General features: G+C 35.5%; 1 protein-coding gene across 1 annotated transcript in view; it reads right to left on the bottom strand.

Moving 5' to 3' along the window:
- Positions 1-2,209: 2,209 nt before the first annotated feature.
- cachd1.L (cache domain containing 1 L homeolog) overlaps positions 2,210-18,176 on the bottom strand; it is a 94,343-nt gene continuing 78,376 nt past the window's right edge. The window contains exons 13-27 of the mRNA XM_018258236.2: positions 17,293-17,461; positions 17,064-17,206; positions 16,085-16,266; positions 15,843-15,953; positions 14,608-14,730; positions 14,134-14,233; positions 13,931-14,047; positions 12,598-12,758; positions 11,133-11,219; positions 10,366-10,482; positions 8,614-8,765; positions 7,083-7,244; positions 5,546-5,623; positions 4,835-4,936; positions 2,210-3,538 (exon numbers count right to left, since the gene is read on the bottom strand). Of these exons, the coding sequence (XP_018113725.1) occupies positions 3,297-3,538; positions 4,835-4,936; positions 5,546-5,623; positions 7,083-7,244; positions 8,614-8,765; positions 10,366-10,482; positions 11,133-11,219; positions 12,598-12,758; positions 13,931-14,047; positions 14,134-14,233; positions 14,608-14,730; positions 15,843-15,953; positions 16,085-16,266; positions 17,064-17,206; positions 17,293-17,461 (2,046 nt within the window). The 3' untranslated portion in view covers positions 2,210-3,296. The remainder of the gene's footprint in view (positions 3,539-4,834; positions 4,937-5,545; positions 5,624-7,082; positions 7,245-8,613; positions 8,766-10,365; positions 10,483-11,132; positions 11,220-12,597; positions 12,759-13,930; positions 14,048-14,133; positions 14,234-14,607; positions 14,731-15,842; positions 15,954-16,084; positions 16,267-17,063; positions 17,207-17,292; positions 17,462-18,176) is intronic.

The following is an 18,176-nucleotide window of genomic DNA, read 5'->3' on the forward strand; positions in this document are numbered from 1 at the left end:
CTATTGGCAATAAACTGCCTTGGAAGCTTTCCTTCTCCTTTAAGCTCTAATAGTCACAAACGGCTGTATCAGGTACAATCTTGACAAAGAATACACAGTGGCTTAAAGGGCACCAATCATAACTAAAATCATTTCCTAAGTAAATACACTGTGAAAGTTCAAGAAATCAGATTTTTAAAACAGTTAGAATTGTTTGTATAATGTAAATCATCAGCTCACTATACCTTCTGCAAGATCTCCCCTGCAGTTCTAGCTGAGGCAGGCATCTTGGATTTCACTGGCTCCTCCTACCTATATCTTCCCAGCCAACTGCAGCTCTGAAATCTCGCACATGCTCAGTTGAAATTCCTTGTTTGCTTATCAACCCTTCTAAGCTATTTTGAAATCAGCCAAACCTCTTTGTTAGCTGCTGTACAGTAGTGCTGCCACCTGCTGGAAGTTAGTGTGTCCCCTTCATTTGCATAATAACAACACCAGCAGGGGACAAGATGATAGGGAAATCTCCTGATACTTCTAGTGGAGGAGTTTACTAAAGCTAGGCATTCTGGGTAGAATACTCAAAGCAGTGTTACAATCTGAGCATGCTCCTGAAATTTGCATATTACAGTCTCTGTTATAGTCTCAGTATGGCCTCCCTCAGTGAGAGAACCCATTTGACAAAGTAAGGTTTTTTTTTTTTTAAAACCTGCAGTTTTTTTTAAAAAAAAATATACATGTAGTTTGAGTAAACGTGTTTATGTTGTACTGGTCAGATTGTTAATATGTGTTTGATTTTGGGTGTGATAGGTGCCCTTTAAGGGGGACCCGTCACCCAATAAAATTATTCCAAATCCTATTTTATCATGTTAGTCAAGCAAAATTAACTTTAATTATACTGTGTAAATTATTTGAATCTTGTTTCCATCAGTCTGGGAATTCATAATTATAACAAGCAGGCAGGAGTCATTTTGTGGACACTGTTATTAAGGCAAGCCTTGTATCATCTCAGAATCTTGTTTGTGCACCAGAATGGGGGAACCGATGTCCATTCCCATGCCCTGGCTACACAATTAAATGGTGAAGAGAACTGGGGGGGGGGGGGGAGCAGTGACATCTAGAAAGTGCTGAATGGAAAGTGAAATTGCTTGCAGACAATATTTGATATTGACAGCTGAGATATTTAAATGAGTTTACAACAGCTATGTATGCTTTAATAAAAAATAAAAAAAAGGAATTTGGATTTCATGTTTAATTTGAAAAGGACTTTTATTATACAGCTTTTTATGTCTGGGTGACAGGTCCACTTTAAATCACACGTAACCCTCTTGCTTCAAAAGGCCTGGAAGGGTTTAAGATTTTTTTTTTTTTAATTGAAAACAAGGGGCTTAATAATATTTGGGATATATGGGAACGGAGAGGTTTGGTTGCCAATGGGTCACAAGGAATCCACCCCCACTTAATAGCCAGACATGAGGGACTTAATGTACCACTATATAACTTTAATTAGTTAAGGAGATTCACTGCACTAGAGCAATCTGCTCCAGAAATAAGGTGTCAGTTCTATTTCAACTTATCGCACACCTAATCTAATGATAGTTGCTGTACATTGAGTCTCTCACCTGGTTTCATTTGCTTGCTTCTCTGTAACTTTATTTGCACCCATTGTATACTCTAACCTACAGAAATGGAATGTTGCAATGTTTAATGTGACTTTTGTAAAACCAATAAAAAAACTTAAGTTACATAAAAAAAAATATAGTGGTTATTTTGAAGTCCGGTCAACAGTGGTTAATAGTGATTTACACCTGATTCTTAAAGGGCCAGTAACCTAAGGCTTTCTGTGTGTATGTATGCATATTTTATTTAAATAGTGCTTCTTATGCACGCAGTGCTATATACATTCCAATACCATTTACTCACACCCAGTACTGTAAAAACATTGCTGCCATTAAAGTTCTCAATTTTATCATATGATTTTTAACCTGTGTATATAAAAAACACATATGAAGACTTTGCATAGGTTTAACAGAAAGTTCAGGCGAGCAACAAACTTTATGAAATCTAACCCACCCTGCTGGGTTACTGTGAGAAATTCATGAAAATGCATACAACAGGAAGTTATATATTGCAATTTTAGACACATTTAGAGCACACACACATTGTGTTTGTAATGAACCTTTTTAAAGGTTACTGGACTCTTAAGAGGCAAAAATGAAACTGAAGCCGTACCCTATATATAAATATGTTTAAAGTGTAATTTAACAGACAACAATAACTGGGGTACAGAAAACAAAATCACTTGCTTAAACATACGAGCTGGAGCTGCCATAGATTCCTCAGCATTTTCCCTGCACATGGAAAATTGAGTTACAGCTAGAATGAAGCTGTCTAAAGAAATTAACAGAGAGAATACCTGAGCCAGGGCCCGCATTATCAGACTTCCCGCTCATAAAGAAAAACAAATATGGCACATATTTAATTTAAGTTAATTTGTTTTTGAGAGTTGTGAGGAAAGAAGTTATATTACCATGCCACCTTTTTTGTGTAAAAGGGTTGTATTTCACTGGCTTTGAATACAGAAACAGTACATTTGCCCTGCTTTAAAATGTAGTTATTAAAGAAAGACCCTGATATGAGAAGTCACCTACAGACTCAAAAAAAAACCTTAGCAGCAAGTGGCTTTAGCAAGTGATTGTAGAACAGAAAACCAGGAAGAATCTGACTGAAATAAATCAATGAGTTGATTCCTTTGTAGATAATGTACTGTAGGAAGAATCCTAACCATTCTTTGTAGAGAACGCTCCATTGCATTCACTCGCTTCTTCAGGTAAACACAGTGTTTAATGTTCTTAGGGTAGGGTTTCCACTGTCAACAAGTTTTGAATATTCAATAAATAGTAGAAAAATAATCCTTTCATTAAAAATTGAGATGCATTGTTAAGAAACTATTAACATTTCTACTCAAGACGATGAGTATAGTTTTTTTCTGTTTAGACACAATTCTTTTTTTATAAACCGGTATCTTCATTTGTTCAATACATGTCCAAGGTCAAGTGATAAAAAGTCAAGAAAACCTTGTCCTTCACTTGGGTCTGAAGTCCACTCTTTTTGCAGTTGTTTGCATATGCGTTATTCATTTTCACTATCTTCTTTGTATTGAGGTCTGTTTGCTAGAGCATAACAATTTGCAGAACTGTGGCTTTTTCTTATTTCTAAATGCCAACCCTATTCAAAAATTGCTTAAAATGCATTTGTCGACTGCAGCACTGAGTGGTTTCGTAATTTTCCATGGCCTTTTGGCAATAGTTTTAGTTCCATCAACACTCAGCATCTACAGAATGAACTGTCACAGCTGCCTGTAAATGGTGACTGTGATGTAAAGCTGGATGATGCAGTCTGTAATGGTGATGAAATTTGTGGCTTAAAAGTGCAGCAGTCTGAGGGGGTGTGTCTGGTTCTAAATCTTCATCATGGTTGCCCACATCAACCCCAGCTGATAAAGGGTCATTATTGCAAGGTGGGTTTTCACTATCTTCTTGTGGGCTCATGGTGCTATAACCTATATTAAAAAAAAATATATTTTCAGATATAAGAAAAACCTAATAATGCCATTCTTTTCACCAGGGCCATCACTGAAATGCTCAATTTCTAGCAATAAACAAAGGATCCTCTATTATTAATGCTCAAAACAACTGTCTGACATTTCATTAAATGCCTAGTCTCGTTTATAATATATATATATTAATATATATATATATATATATATATATATATATATATATATATATATATATATATATATATATATATATATATACACATATATACATACACACATATACATACAAACCCACATCTATATGGGATATATATATAGTGAATAAAGTACCCCCTCTTGTAAAATATAAGGATATTATAAGTTACCGAGGAGTTTCATGACCCTATAAAAACACGAGGCCGAAGGCCGAGTGTTTTTATACAGGTCATGGAACTCCGAGGTAACTTATAATATCCTCATATTTTACAACTGGGGGTACTTTATTTATTATAATACACAAATTTTAATGAGTCATGTGACAGAAATTACATCACTACTCACCGTTTATAACTGATGACATCACTACTCACCGTTTATAAGGATATAATTTACAAGATATTCATGGCTTTTGTGTATTATATATAGATATATATATATATATATATATATATATATATATATATATATATATATATATATATATATATATATATATATATATATATATATATATATATACACACACACACACACAATTACAATTTTAATGCTTCATATATGTAGTGGAAAGAAAAGGACAGCACTCTATTCTACTTTAGGTGCTGTATTTGTATAAACAGGGAAGAAAGTAACATTAACCAGAACACCACATAGATCTTTCCTAACTGCTCTATTCAGTTCTACTTGCCTGAAGTACAATTCCACTGAACGCAGATGAAACTTGTTTTAAACACGCTATAGTAACTATTGTATAAACAAAATAGGTAATGGCTATGAACTCCAAGGAAAACCATGGAATGTGGCCAATGCTCTGACTATCCATCTACAGATTTTGTCTATCTACAGCATTTGCCCACCTTTTTATTGTTTTGAAGCAAGCTCATCTATGCAAGTACTCTTTAGTTATTAAAAATTAATACAAAGGTAAAACCAATTGTCACTGCATTATTCAAAGCTTTATAAAAGCATGCAATAAAAATGATTGTATTGATAGAATACAATACAATACAATCCACAAGTTGCATAAGCACCACAGGCATTTTTCTGCAAGTAATGCTTGCTCGAGCAATACTGAAAGATGCACAGACACTATCTTACCATGATCACTTTCTGTACCAGACCTCCCCCAGTAACGCCGCCTTCGTTCTGGACTGTGTGCATGCCTTTCAATTACTGCTGCTATGAATCTTGTGTTACTTACTGTAAAAGATAAAGATATAGTTAGCATTGCACTGTGATACTGCTAAAAGGCATTGTTCAGTGTAAAAATAAAAACTGGGTAAATAGATAGGCTGTGCAAAATAAATAAATGTTTCTAATATAGTTAGTTAGGCAAAAATGTAATGTATAAAGTCTGGAGTGACTGGATGTCTAATATAATTGCCAGAACACTACTTCCTGCTTTGCAGCTCTCTTGGTTTACACTGACTGATTACCCTGGCTACCAGGCAGTAACCAATCAGAGACTTGAGGGGGGGGGGCACATGGGTCATATCTGTTGCTTTTGAATCTGAGCTGAATGCTGAGGATCAATTACAAACTCACTGAACAGAAATGTACCATGTGGCCCCCCTTCAAGTCACTGACTAACTCAGAGTTATAGAGCTGAAAAGCAGGAAGTTGGATTCTGGCTGTTTTATTAGACATCTGTTCCCTCCAGCCTTTATACATTACATATTTGGCTAACTAACTATATTAGAAACATTTTTCATTTTGCACAGCCTATCTATTTACACAGTTTTTATTTTCACACTGAACTGTTCCTTTAACGTTTCTATTTCTACATATAGCGGAAATAAAAACACTCACTGATTCCCCGATCCTCATGGCTGTCTTCATCCCTTTCATCTCGGTCATTTTCCAGGTTAGACATCCGTACAGACATTTCTAGAAACCACACACAAATGATAAATGCAAAAAAAGAATTAAGTACAATGTCACATAAATACTTAAAGTGAAATTTCCTAAAGCTAATACAAGTGTTGTTTATCTTATCTTCAGTATTGTGCATACTGTTGCTACATACTGGCTGTCAAATACTTTTTCCCGAGAAGCTGTGTAAGGGTACATGACATTATAGGTCAGTCCCATGTATGTGTGTACTGCTGCTTTACTCTCATCATTGTATTAAAGAACATCTACACCAAAGAGTGCAGTCATGTGTCTGTTGCTGCCAACATTGCTAGGACTTCACCCACAAATACTGATCAATACCCTTTAGTGATACTGATCAATACCCTTTAGTGACTCGTTCTAAAAACAGTTCTCAGGTTTTATAACACTGGGTGCTAGTAGAGTTTCTGCAGGGATTTAACAGCAAATCTACTTGAAGTCGCAACTTCCTTACACCACAGTGTGTGGCTGTTTAAAAACTCTGTACAGGTATAGGGCCTGTTATCCAAAATGGGGTTTTCTGGATAACAGATCTTTCCATAATCTGGATCTTCATAACTTAAGTCTGCTAAAAAATCTTGTAAACATTAAATAAACCTAATAGGTTTGCTTTCAATTAGGATTAATGATATCTTAGTTTGGATCAAGTACAAGGTACTGTTTTATTATTACAGAAAAAAAAAATACTTTTGTATAATTTGGATTACCCGGATAAAATGGATTCTACAGGAGACTGCCTTTCCGTAATTCAGAGCTTTTTTGGATAATGGGATACTGGATAACAGATCCTCTTCCTGTACTAAACTATTTGGTCACTGTAAGCAACACTACATTGATTTGGCCTCAGCATATACTTATAATCAATCACTGCAAGACTTTACACATTACCAATTATGCAATTTTTTTCTATAGCCAAACTAGCAAGTGTAACCCAAGATACCTGCTAGAGAATGGCGTAGCAATAGATCCCCAGCAATATATACTTTGCAGGAAAACACAGAGCCTCATACATGCATTGAATTAATATATCTATTGCTACTTATCTACTGTTACTACTCAGCACGTCCCCAAGGGTCAACCACTTAACTAGTATCTCAGCACCAGAAACAGCTATTCTAGACATGGTCATGCAGTATAAAAAAAAAAAAAAAAAAAAAAGAGTTGCCCGTGTGGATCTGGCACATTGAATTAATATATCTATTGCTACTTATCTACTGTTACTACTCAGCACGTCCCCAAGGGTCAACCACTTAACTAGTATCTCAGCACCAGAAACAGCTATTCTAGACATGGTCATGCAGTATAAAAAAAAAAAAAAAAAAAAAAAGAGTTGCCCGTGTGGATCTGGCACATTCTAGTTGGTACATGGCAATGATATGTGAAGTCATGTTTATTAACAGGTTTTATAAATTCCCTAAAATCTAGATATATTCAGTATTTAAAAAAAAATTACCTTGGGCTGCAAGTGGTGACATATGCTGGTGGCTCCTCCTATGGATCTGGTGACGATAGGCATATACGGCCAGGACAAGCACCATTATACAGCCCATAATTCCTCCAGCTACAGGCCCAACAGGAGCACTTTTAATCATGTTCAGCGTAATAACTTCATCCCCTGTTGGAAAGTAAAGATCACAATCAAAATTAAAAACTCTTTTTATTCTTGCCAAATGAATGCTGTAACAATACAATAACACTGTCATTAAAGGGATACTGTCATGGGAAAAAAATTTTTTTCAAAATGAATCAGTTAATAGTGCTGCTCCAGCAGAATTCTGCACTGAAATCCATTTCTCAAAAGAGCAAACAGATTTTTTTATATTCAATTTTGAAATCTGACATGGGGCTAGACATTTTGTCAATTTCCCAGCTGCCCCATGTCATGTGACTTGTGCTCTGATAAACTTCAATCACTCTTTACTGCTGTACTGCAAGTTGGAGTGATTATCACCCCCTCCCTTTTCCCCCCAGCAGCCAAACAAAAGAACAATGGGAAGGTAACCAGATAACAGCTCCCTAACACAAGATAACAGCTGCCTGGTAGATCTAAGAACAACACTCAATCGTAAAAACCCATGTCCCACTGAGACTCCTTCAGTTACATTGAGAAGGAGAAACAGCAGCCTGCCAAAAAGCATTACTCTCCTGAAGTGCAGGCACAAGTCACATGACATGGGGCAGCTGGGAAATTGACAAAATGTCTAGCCCCGTGTCAGATTTAAAAATTGAATATAAAAAAATCTGTTTGCTCTTTTGAGAAATGGATTTCAGTGCAGAATTCTGCTGGAGCAGCACTATTAACTGATTCATTTTGAAAAAAAAATTTTTTCCCATGACAGTATCCCTTTAAGAGACATCTATGGCATTTCACAGGAAATCCCACAAATTTGGAAAGGTCTGCTAAGGCACAGGCAATTTTTCTATCCAAAAGCTCTTCTAAAAATTTTTGACAAGGAAAGATTTGTACCAGGGTTTTTAGGCATTTTGAATGCAAATAAATGAGCACTGAATTGTATGCTGCTTTTAAGCAGACTGGCTGAGAGGGCTTACACCTACCATCTGCCCTAAGGTAAACAAAGAATCCTCATTACAAAAGGAGAGAGGCGGTGAGCATACAGATAAAATCAAATAATGATCTGTTTTTTTTCAAACACTTTAAAAATAAATAACACATGAATGAACACATTTTTAACAGAAATGTTATTTATTGTACTCCTGTTGGAAAAAAAAAAAAGATATTGGCGACTTTTACACTGCTAATATAATACAATTAAAACAATAATGCCACCTGCTGGTCAATGCAGACAGCTATACTACAGTCAGAGAAATATTTCAGAAGAGAGGAAACTCTGATATGCCTCTGCTTAGCAAACACCAGAGAATGACTCTCAGATGAACAACTACACTTTTATTTGTTTTAAGGATTTATATATCTTTTAACATCAGATGGATTGTGGTAGTAGTAGTAATTGAAATGTAATTACCTATTGAACTCATATCATCTGCATATGGGCTTTTAGCGCCAACAATGCCTCCAAAGCATTCCTTCTGGAGTGCACAATATGGTTTGTCAATGTGAGTCTTCCCATCACTGTCCACCGTGCACCATTCACAATCCAGAACTCCAAAGCAATAACTATAGGAACAAAATAGCCAATATTAAAAAATAGTTTATCAGATTAAATTCAGTACATCAACAGCAGCAAAAGAAAGGCATAGACACAACTAGGAATCTATTCATCAGCTAACATCAGAAATGTAACTTATTTCTAAAACAGATAAAAAAAATTTAATTATACTGAGTAACTGACCAAGAATATATGAAAAATATGATTTCAAGAGGTAGTTCACATTTATGTTTTAGGATGTTATACAATGTCCTATTCTTAAGTATTTATTTTTCATTACATGCCTTTTTCTTCTGCCTCTTTCCATCTTTTAAATGGAGGTCACGGATCTCGGCACCCAAAAAAATGATTGCTTTGCGAGGCTTTATTATTGTTACTTTTTATTATCTATCTATTCAGGCCCTCCTATATGATTCTCTCATTAAAAACGCTGCCTGGTTGCTGGGGTCAATTGGACCCTAAAAGAGATAGCTACTAAAATTCTAAACTAGAAAGTTTCTGAATAAAACGCACAACATGTAATATGAAGACTAAATGCAAATTGTCTCAAAATATTACAGTCTACAGAATACTAATAATTAGAAGGTGAACTACCCCCTTTAAAATCCTCACATAGGATAATAGCATTTCAGTAGAAGATAATAATAATGTCCTGAAGGCGGCCCCAGTTAGGGTGCCGAAACGTTGGAAATAAAACACCATTTTGTTTTGATCACTTTACAAGTCCTTACATTAATGTTTTGATCAGCACCCAGGCAGCTGATTGTTTTGAGTCCACCAGTCTGGCTATTTTTATTTATATTATATATATATATATATATATATATATATATATATATATATATATATATATATATATATATATATATATATATATATATATATATATATATATAGAAAAAACAAAATCAGTCTCTCGCACACCTTCGAATGATCAAGTACCAGGTGTTGCTGCCGTGTCAATTATTCAGAAGTCCATCAGTAGAAAGCAGCGCACACTGGAATTTTTTAAAAGTTTAATTTATTTATCAAATTTTAAAAGATATTTTACATGTGTCACACTGTGAGTTTTGAATAAATCATTGAATTCTTTGGAAAACGGAGTGCTGGTCCTTTCTACAATTTTATATACCTAATTTTGACCAAGCACCCGGCAAAACGAGATGTGAAGGAGTGCGGGTATCATCTGCGATTTCGTTATATATATATATATATATATATATATAATATATATAATATATATAATATATTATATATATATATATATATATATATATATATATATATATATAATACACAAAAGCTATGAATATCTTGTATAAATGGTGAGTCCTGATGTCATCAGTTATAAACGGTGAGTTCTGATGTCATTTCTGTCACGACTCACTGAAACTTGTCGTGAAACACGGCCTCGTGAAACTCCTCGGTAACTTATAATATCCTTATATTTTACAAGAGGGGGAACTTTATTCACTATATATATATATATATATATATATATATATATATATATATATATATATATATATATATATATATATATATATATATAAAATAAAGATCTTGAATGTTCTATTCTAGAATAGATATAAAAAGTGCCAAATTCACCTGCTTTCCATCCTTTGTGTGCATCCTGTATTGACACATTGAAAAAGTGCATCCTGTAGACTGGGATCAAGCATGGTGAAGGTCATGGGTTCCTGGTGAACTTCACAACTTGGATTCCTGCAGGGTGAAAAACGTCAAGGGAACAGCTCTGCTATATACTAGTAACTATTCACAAAAATTCTAATTGATATTTATTCAGACACATGTTTCAGACTGGAACCTGCATAAGAGTAATTTTTAATTCAAAATATTTGTAATAATAAATGTAATTGCAGCTGGCTAATGACAGAAACTTATACTTGTCCATTAATATTCAAAAACTGCTATTGTTTTTCTATTGAATGGCAATAACTACAGCAATGTCCTGAGTGCACAATAAACTACACTCATAGCTTCCTATTTAAACTATTTAACAAATCGCCAGGTGTAAAAAATGGCATAATTTCTTTATGCATATTTTCTTAGATTGACTTCAACCGGAACGTAATTACAAAGTTCTGGAGTAGTGTTCAATAATGGCCGCAAATCGGGCGTTCACACAGCTTAAAATAAAACAAACCTTCATAAATTCCCATTTATTTTACACTACTTTTTCGACTAATGGAACCCCACAATATATGTTTTCTATTTCCGTGTCTGATTTTAGTACAATACCACATCTTTACTGAATTTAAATCTCATTACTAAATCAGGTAATATAAAATAAAAACAGAAAAGGCTACACATTTTTTACATGTGTAACTTTACAATTGTATAACAATATTTACCTGCTTTCTGCATTTGTAAGATTCCCAGTGCATTCATTCACCTCCAGAGGGCACTCACATGGGCATTCACACTCATTCTGCTCCATCCTGACAAATGGCAATTATGAATCTCTGATCAGTACATGATATACTGCACAATGTTTAAACTTAAAGGGGAACTCCACGAAAACATAACTTAAGCTTTTTGAAAAGTAAACATAATTTCAAGCAACTTTGCAATATACATCAATTAAAAAATATGCAGAGTTTTCATGATTTTTAATGGTTTCTGACAGTTCCCTAAGCCTAGCCTCCTGCTCTTCTGCTGATCTTTCTGACTACTTTGCTGAGCTGGCTGACTACTCTTACTTTGTATCAGCAGCCAGTTTTCCTCAGCCTGCATCCTCCAAACCCCACAATTCCTTGCACATGTGATTTCAATAAGGAACAGAACATCACAGTGCAATGCATTGTGGGTTATGTATTTCCTGCATGCTGTCTGTAAGCTGTGGAGAAGTTGTTACAAGTTGTTTTAGTCCCTCCTTCAATGCCAGGATTTTAAATGATGCAGGAAGAGAAGAACTGTTAACCAGCTGGATTTCAGCATAGAAAATTTAATTTTTTCATACTTTTTGAAGAAACAGGTAACTGTGATGGGTATATTAGGGGTTTCTGTGTTATGTGGGCCTCTTTATCAAATTTTGGTTTGGAAGCCAGAGCTCCCCTTTAAGGTATTACAAGCAATGTGGAAGATGGTGGTTCAGGGATTTCAATTGTAACAGAATAACCATTTAGCATGAGTTTAAGAAAGAGAGTTGGACTTGGAGTCGCACAAAGTGTTAATGAACAGGCACATAATATTATTACTAATAACATGTATTTATAAATCACCAACACATTATTGGGAGTTGTACATTACACGGATGCATCCACTGAACATACAGATTAAATGAATGCAGTCTGAAAGCATGACATTGACAGAGAATTTTTGCTTTGGCAAGTAACAGAGCACTCTGTTCCAGGTTCGGAGGCAGGCTCCAGACTCAAAGTGGACCAGGAATTCCATTTGGCATTGCCTTTGTCAAGTGATACAAGTATACTTTGCTTAGCACTGTCATGTACAAGAGCCAGATTACTATTTAGTCTCCTGATATTATATATATCTGTAGCTTTGCTGGGAATTAACCCTATTTGATTAGGGTGGACATTTTCATCCAAGTATTGCCTGTTAGGATATTAGCAACTATTTTCATGTCTTAGATGTCGCAAATATCTTTTACACTAATAAAGCATGAGTTGTTCCTTATGCCGTTGCCATGGTGGACCAGTATCATTTGCCCCTATACTTAACACTTCGCATAATAGGTCTTGAAGTAAAAGTTATAGATATCCTACTATAAAAAATAGTTGCCAGTGAGTGCCATATCTATTCTAGCATTTAGGATCTTGCGCTCTCTCTCTTTTACCATCATGTTGGTTTATTTACCTGTGACAGTTGAGGCACAGCCGGTCTACCATGCTGCAGGCACAAAAAGCAAGAGAATCACATGTTTCATTTACAATTCCCACAAAAGCATTTGTCCCTGGTACTCTGGTCAGTCGATACTTGGAGCAGTGACTTCCGTGAACGAGGTTTGTCAGGTCCCCCTAGTGGATGCAAAATATACTGATAAAACAATTTGCACATGTTGCTTAAAATTTGCCATTCTATAACATATTAAACGTTATTAAAGGGGTGGTTCACCTTTAAGTTAAAGTATATTTTAAAGCCACACACGTGTTTCAGTGCCCCCATGTTTAATAAAAAACATTAAAGGAGAACTAAATCCTAAAAATGTATATGCTACTCAATAGCAGCTTCTCAATAGCAATGATCCAGGACTTCAAACTTGTTACAGGGGGTCACCATCTTGGAAAGTGTCTGTGACACTCACATGCTCAGTGGGCTATGAGCAGCTGTTGAGAAGCTAAGCTTAGGAGTCGTCACAAATTATCAAGCAGAAAATGAGGTTGGTCTGTAAGATAAGCTGATGCTACAGGGCTGATTATTAAATTCTGATGCTAATTGCACTGATTTCTGAGCTGCCATGTAGTAATTATCTGTATTAATTACTAATCAGCCTTATATTGTGACATTTATATTCTATGCGTACTGTATATTGTGAGTGGGTCCCAGAGCATGTGCAGCGAATCAGCAGAAGCGAAGATGGGGAGCTGCTGGGGCATCTTTGGAGACACAGAACTTTACTGCTAAAGTGCTGTGGTTGCCTTGGACTGGTACAGAAGCACAAAACATAATGTACAAAATTTCTAGCGACTTTAGATAGGCTTTAGTTCTCCCTTAAGTTTGCCCAGGTGCAGTAAGCATAGTAACAGGTGACTAGTAACTGTTCACTGTTCTTTAAGGGCAACGGCACATGGAGCAATTTCTGTTGTTTTGCATACAACAGCTCACATATGTGAAGCCAAATTGCTATACACCATTGCCTGTATGAAAACCACATTGCTTATCTAAGTGTCATTTGAGAAGAAACTGAAAGCAAACACTTCCAGGTTACTGTAGTACAGGGCATGCTGGTTAGGGCCCATGCCACCAAAACAGTACATATATATGTTTAAACTACTAAAAAACATGGCAGGCATTTGAAAACCACCAGTGAGACATTGCTCTTAGACTTGCAAAATATTTTTAAAGAGGTAGTTCACCTTTAAATTGAGTTTAAGTATGATGTAGATTGTAATAATAAGGATAAGAGACACTGGTAATTAGCATAAGAGAATCTTACATGTTATAACATTTATAAAAGTTGTAAGCTTACCGCAAGACTAGTATTGAATTTATAAAATCTCTGTACAGTTCGGTCACTGAAACTATTACACAGATTCTTCTTAACAAAGTTGGGGTGGTTTAGGATGTCGTTTGCCACTAATGGTTCCTGTGAAGCAAAATGAAAGAATGTGGTTATCAGTAAAAGTACAGAATATTCCCGATGTGTTCTCTTAAATGAAAATGCTCCGGCACCTTGTGGGTAATGTGCTGCTGCTCCACAGGAGCGTGGCCTTTGGGATCAATTAAAGTCGGGTGAGCAACAAGATAGCCTCTGTCTTCCATGATAAAGCACCTGACAAAGAAAATTGGGTTGTTACAACACACATCTAAAAATGCCACCAAAACAGTACATATATGTTATGTTCTTAAAGAGGAGCTGTCATTGTGGTTATTATAAAGTCATTTGATGGTATGAACTTGATAACATGAAACAACATAGAGCAAGGATCTTTACTATGGGGCTGAAAGAACGATTGAGACCAAGGCAAGCAAATATGGTAAAATTTACAGTTTATACATTTTTACCGTTCCGCATACTGTTGGAACAACCCTTGCTTAATATAAGTGGTACAATTTCTGGTACAAAGTAACAGCACATATACACATAGATATCTGCATAATATATCTTCCTTGGGTAACTATACAGTACATTTTTTAAGTTTGTACCTTATTTTGTTGCCTCCATCTTGATTGCAAACTGGAAGCAGCTCCATGAGCACTTTGTAAAAGTACCTCAGAGTAAAATCTATGCCCATCACTGCCACTGTGTTTCCAGAAGAGATCTTGGAACTGAACAGCACACAGAACAGTAAAATAAGAAGAAATCAATCACAGAATCATTTTACATTAAATCTGGAAACCTTTCACTGATTATCCTGCAAGTAACACACACACACCTTGCAGCCATCTAGCTTTTGCTGGCATATAACTCCAGCATTCCCAACTAGAAATGGTAGGTGCTGTAGAGTATAGATCAAAACTGAATGGACAAACAATTTACACTCCTGTATTAAGCCACAGAATAAAGGCAAATTTACCCTATGGGACAAGTCACACTAATTGCTAGTTAAAATAATAGGTGTCAATAGAGATAAAGATAGTGATGAGAAAGCAGGAGGCAAGAGATTAATATCTACTGGAGCAAAAGGGCCACTGGTCATTTCTACACTTAAAAGATCAATTCTCTGGAAATTTCTGTGAGTTATTTTCAACTGGCTACAGGAGGAGGCAGCTCAAGCAGATTATAACTTAGAAATATATGGTAATAGCAGTGCACCATGGGCTAGTATTAGAGATGCTATGTTGATTGATTAAATGTCTGAAAATAGGGGTCATTTACTATAGCTTAGCAAAGTAACTTCACCTGCCTGCTCCACCTAGTGGAAGAATGCAGAGTTTACTAATTAACTGAAATATTTAATTAAAGAAAAAAAAAACCACAGTAAATATTAAGAAGAAAAAAACGCAGATATATCTGCTTCAAAAGTGCCTTTATTCACAACGTTATGAGCTACAAAAGTTATTCTCTGCAAATCTATTTTAAAACTGGCCATCTGCTAATGTACAGCATGCAATTACGGAATAAAACAGCCAACGCTCTGACTCTGCTTTGATATACTGAATATTAAAGAACTGTGATGTAAGGCAGCCCCTCAAACAGGGAAGCTAATCCAAGAACAGCAGGGTCAAACTGGGTGTGTTCCAGCACAGTCCAATTGTTTCAAATGAATTAACATGAGAAACACAAAGTATAGTTGCAGGGACCTCATCACACATCATGACCCAGACTGTAGCTGGGTTTACTAATTTAATAAATTATTTTTAAATCTTGACAAAGGAAAAAAGCTTCCTCCATACTGAAGTACAGATCTTGAATATCCAATAACACAAATAATCCTTACCTGGAGGAATGTATAGTGTGACTTATGGTGACAACATAACCAGCTCCTCCAACATCCAAATAGGGACCAGTAAAAGTGATCAACCCAGGGTTTGCCAAAGCGTGTAAGTACCTATCATACAAGGAATTTTAAAAGCTATTAGCTATTAAATAAAAAATTCTTATTTAAAACTGCTTTTTATGAAGCTCACACACATTTAACACACTCTGACTTATGTTAAATATTATAAATCTGAAACTTACCACGGCCTCCTAGTGGGATCAAATGCTTTGTCCATAAGAGAGCCAGGGTAAATTCGGAGCACCCCATTGGGCGTTGCTATGTAACGGCGCACAATGTAGCTGTTCAAGCTGCTCATTTCCATTTGGGTCATCCATTCATCTGTGACGTGACTGGTAGCCATGACTTCATTTCTGACAGAAAACTGAAAGACAAAGAGCCACATAGCAGGGGTTCCCTTAAAACTCACATGAAAAAGCATTAATCTGCTCCTGGGGATTCCTAAAAAGATTTGGAGAAATAATCTAATCCCAGATACCTTTTATGTCTACACTGAATGTGCGTGTTCTTGGTGGAATAGAAGAAAATAGTTTCCAAAGATATAATAGGCACTAGCATAGCAATACACATTTATTCAACATTTTCAAGGGTGTAAACCAGCCAATGCATTCCCTGATCTGGAAAGAGAAGCATAGTTCATTTCTATGTTTCCCTTTCTTTTTATGAGAATTTGATTCTGTATGTTCTGTATTGTTATGTTGCCTCTCCTCTTTTGTATGTCACTAGTTACTACTTATTGTACACATTCACAGGACAGGACTTATAGAGGATATTATGGCATTAGGACAAAAAATAAACATATAAACATAACATATAAACATAAAAATAACATATGTCATCATGCAGCAGCTAACATTATATTACTTTAACCTGCATTCTAACAATGCACAATACACTTCAAAGTGTATAAAATAAATAAATAAAAAATCACTATTGGTACCATCATTGAGAAGTTTCATTGGCAACCCCAACCCTAGGTTTACAGGCTTTTAGATTCCATGTTTACACCATCAAGTTTCATATAAAAATGTTATGGGGGAATGAGTCTAGTATTTCTGTATTCTGACTCTCTAAGAGCCGCAATAAAGTAACTACCTGACAATCAGCACAGAACAGACTCATGTCTCCCTACAGCTTATAAGGATATGAAAAAAAAAATACCTTCAGGCCAGGATTTGCAATTAGCCGCGTATTATCGCTCAGGTATGCTGTATAGTGCTCAACCATCCGCTTTGTTTCAGGCTGACTCAGGTGCTCATAAGGTGAAGAAAAACTTCCAGCAGCTAACATTACAGTTGGACTTTCTGAAAAATGACAATTTAGTAAAATAGTTTGATAAAATTCTGGGGAAGTAGATAACCATCATCACACACATTAACCAGTTACCTACCTAAAGTGGCAAGTTGCTTGAAATGGAGGCAGGCAGAGGACTGGCCTAAAAGATCAAGGCGATGATACAATAATTTGCTACTGGGGACAGTGTTCAGGTTTTTCAGTTGTTTGACTGGTATCTCAGGTTGAATTACTACGATGCAAAGAATGAAGGATGTGTCCTGAACCTAGAGCAAAAGTGCAAAATTGCAAACAGATAAACAAATGAATTCTGTAAAAAGGATTACAATGGTCTTCTTTGACAACACTGCATCCTGTGATTTAACAGAGATGATCACAAGAATAGGATAACATAAATAAGAGGAAATAGGCCACAGGCAGGTAGTTGTTCATAATATTTTAAAAAAACTCTTGAAAAATGTAGGCTACTACTGTCAAAAGTAAACGATGAAACCTGAATTTACCAACAGAAAATATTTGTATGAATCATAACTCACCAGAGACTAAAGCTCCATTATTTACAGGGATGCACCAAAATCCATCATTTTTGGATTTGATCAAATGTCATATTTTCCACAGACGATCTGACCAAACACCACTAAATATGAACCCTAATTTGCATATTAAAATTTGAGATAAACAAAAACACTTGCATCATCTATTAATGAAAAATTGTTAAAGAAACAGTAACATCAAAAAATTAAGTATTTTAAAGTAATAAAAATATAATGCAGTGTTGCCCTGCACTGGTAAAACTGCTGTTTGCTTCAAAAACACTACTATTGTTTATATAATTAAGCTGCTGTGTAGCAATGGGGGCAGCCATTCAAAAGAGAAAAGGCTCAAGTTACACAGCAGATAAGCTCTGTACAACATAATGGTGTTACGCATTATCCACTATTTATTCTGTGTCATATAGCCTTTTTTCAATTTCCGCCATTG

Source organism: Xenopus laevis, chromosome 4L (assembly GCF_017654675.1).
Source record: "Xenopus laevis strain J_2021 chromosome 4L, Xenopus_laevis_v10.1, whole genome shotgun sequence".
Lineage (NCBI taxonomy): Eukaryota > Metazoa > Chordata > Amphibia > Anura > Pipidae > Xenopus > Xenopus laevis.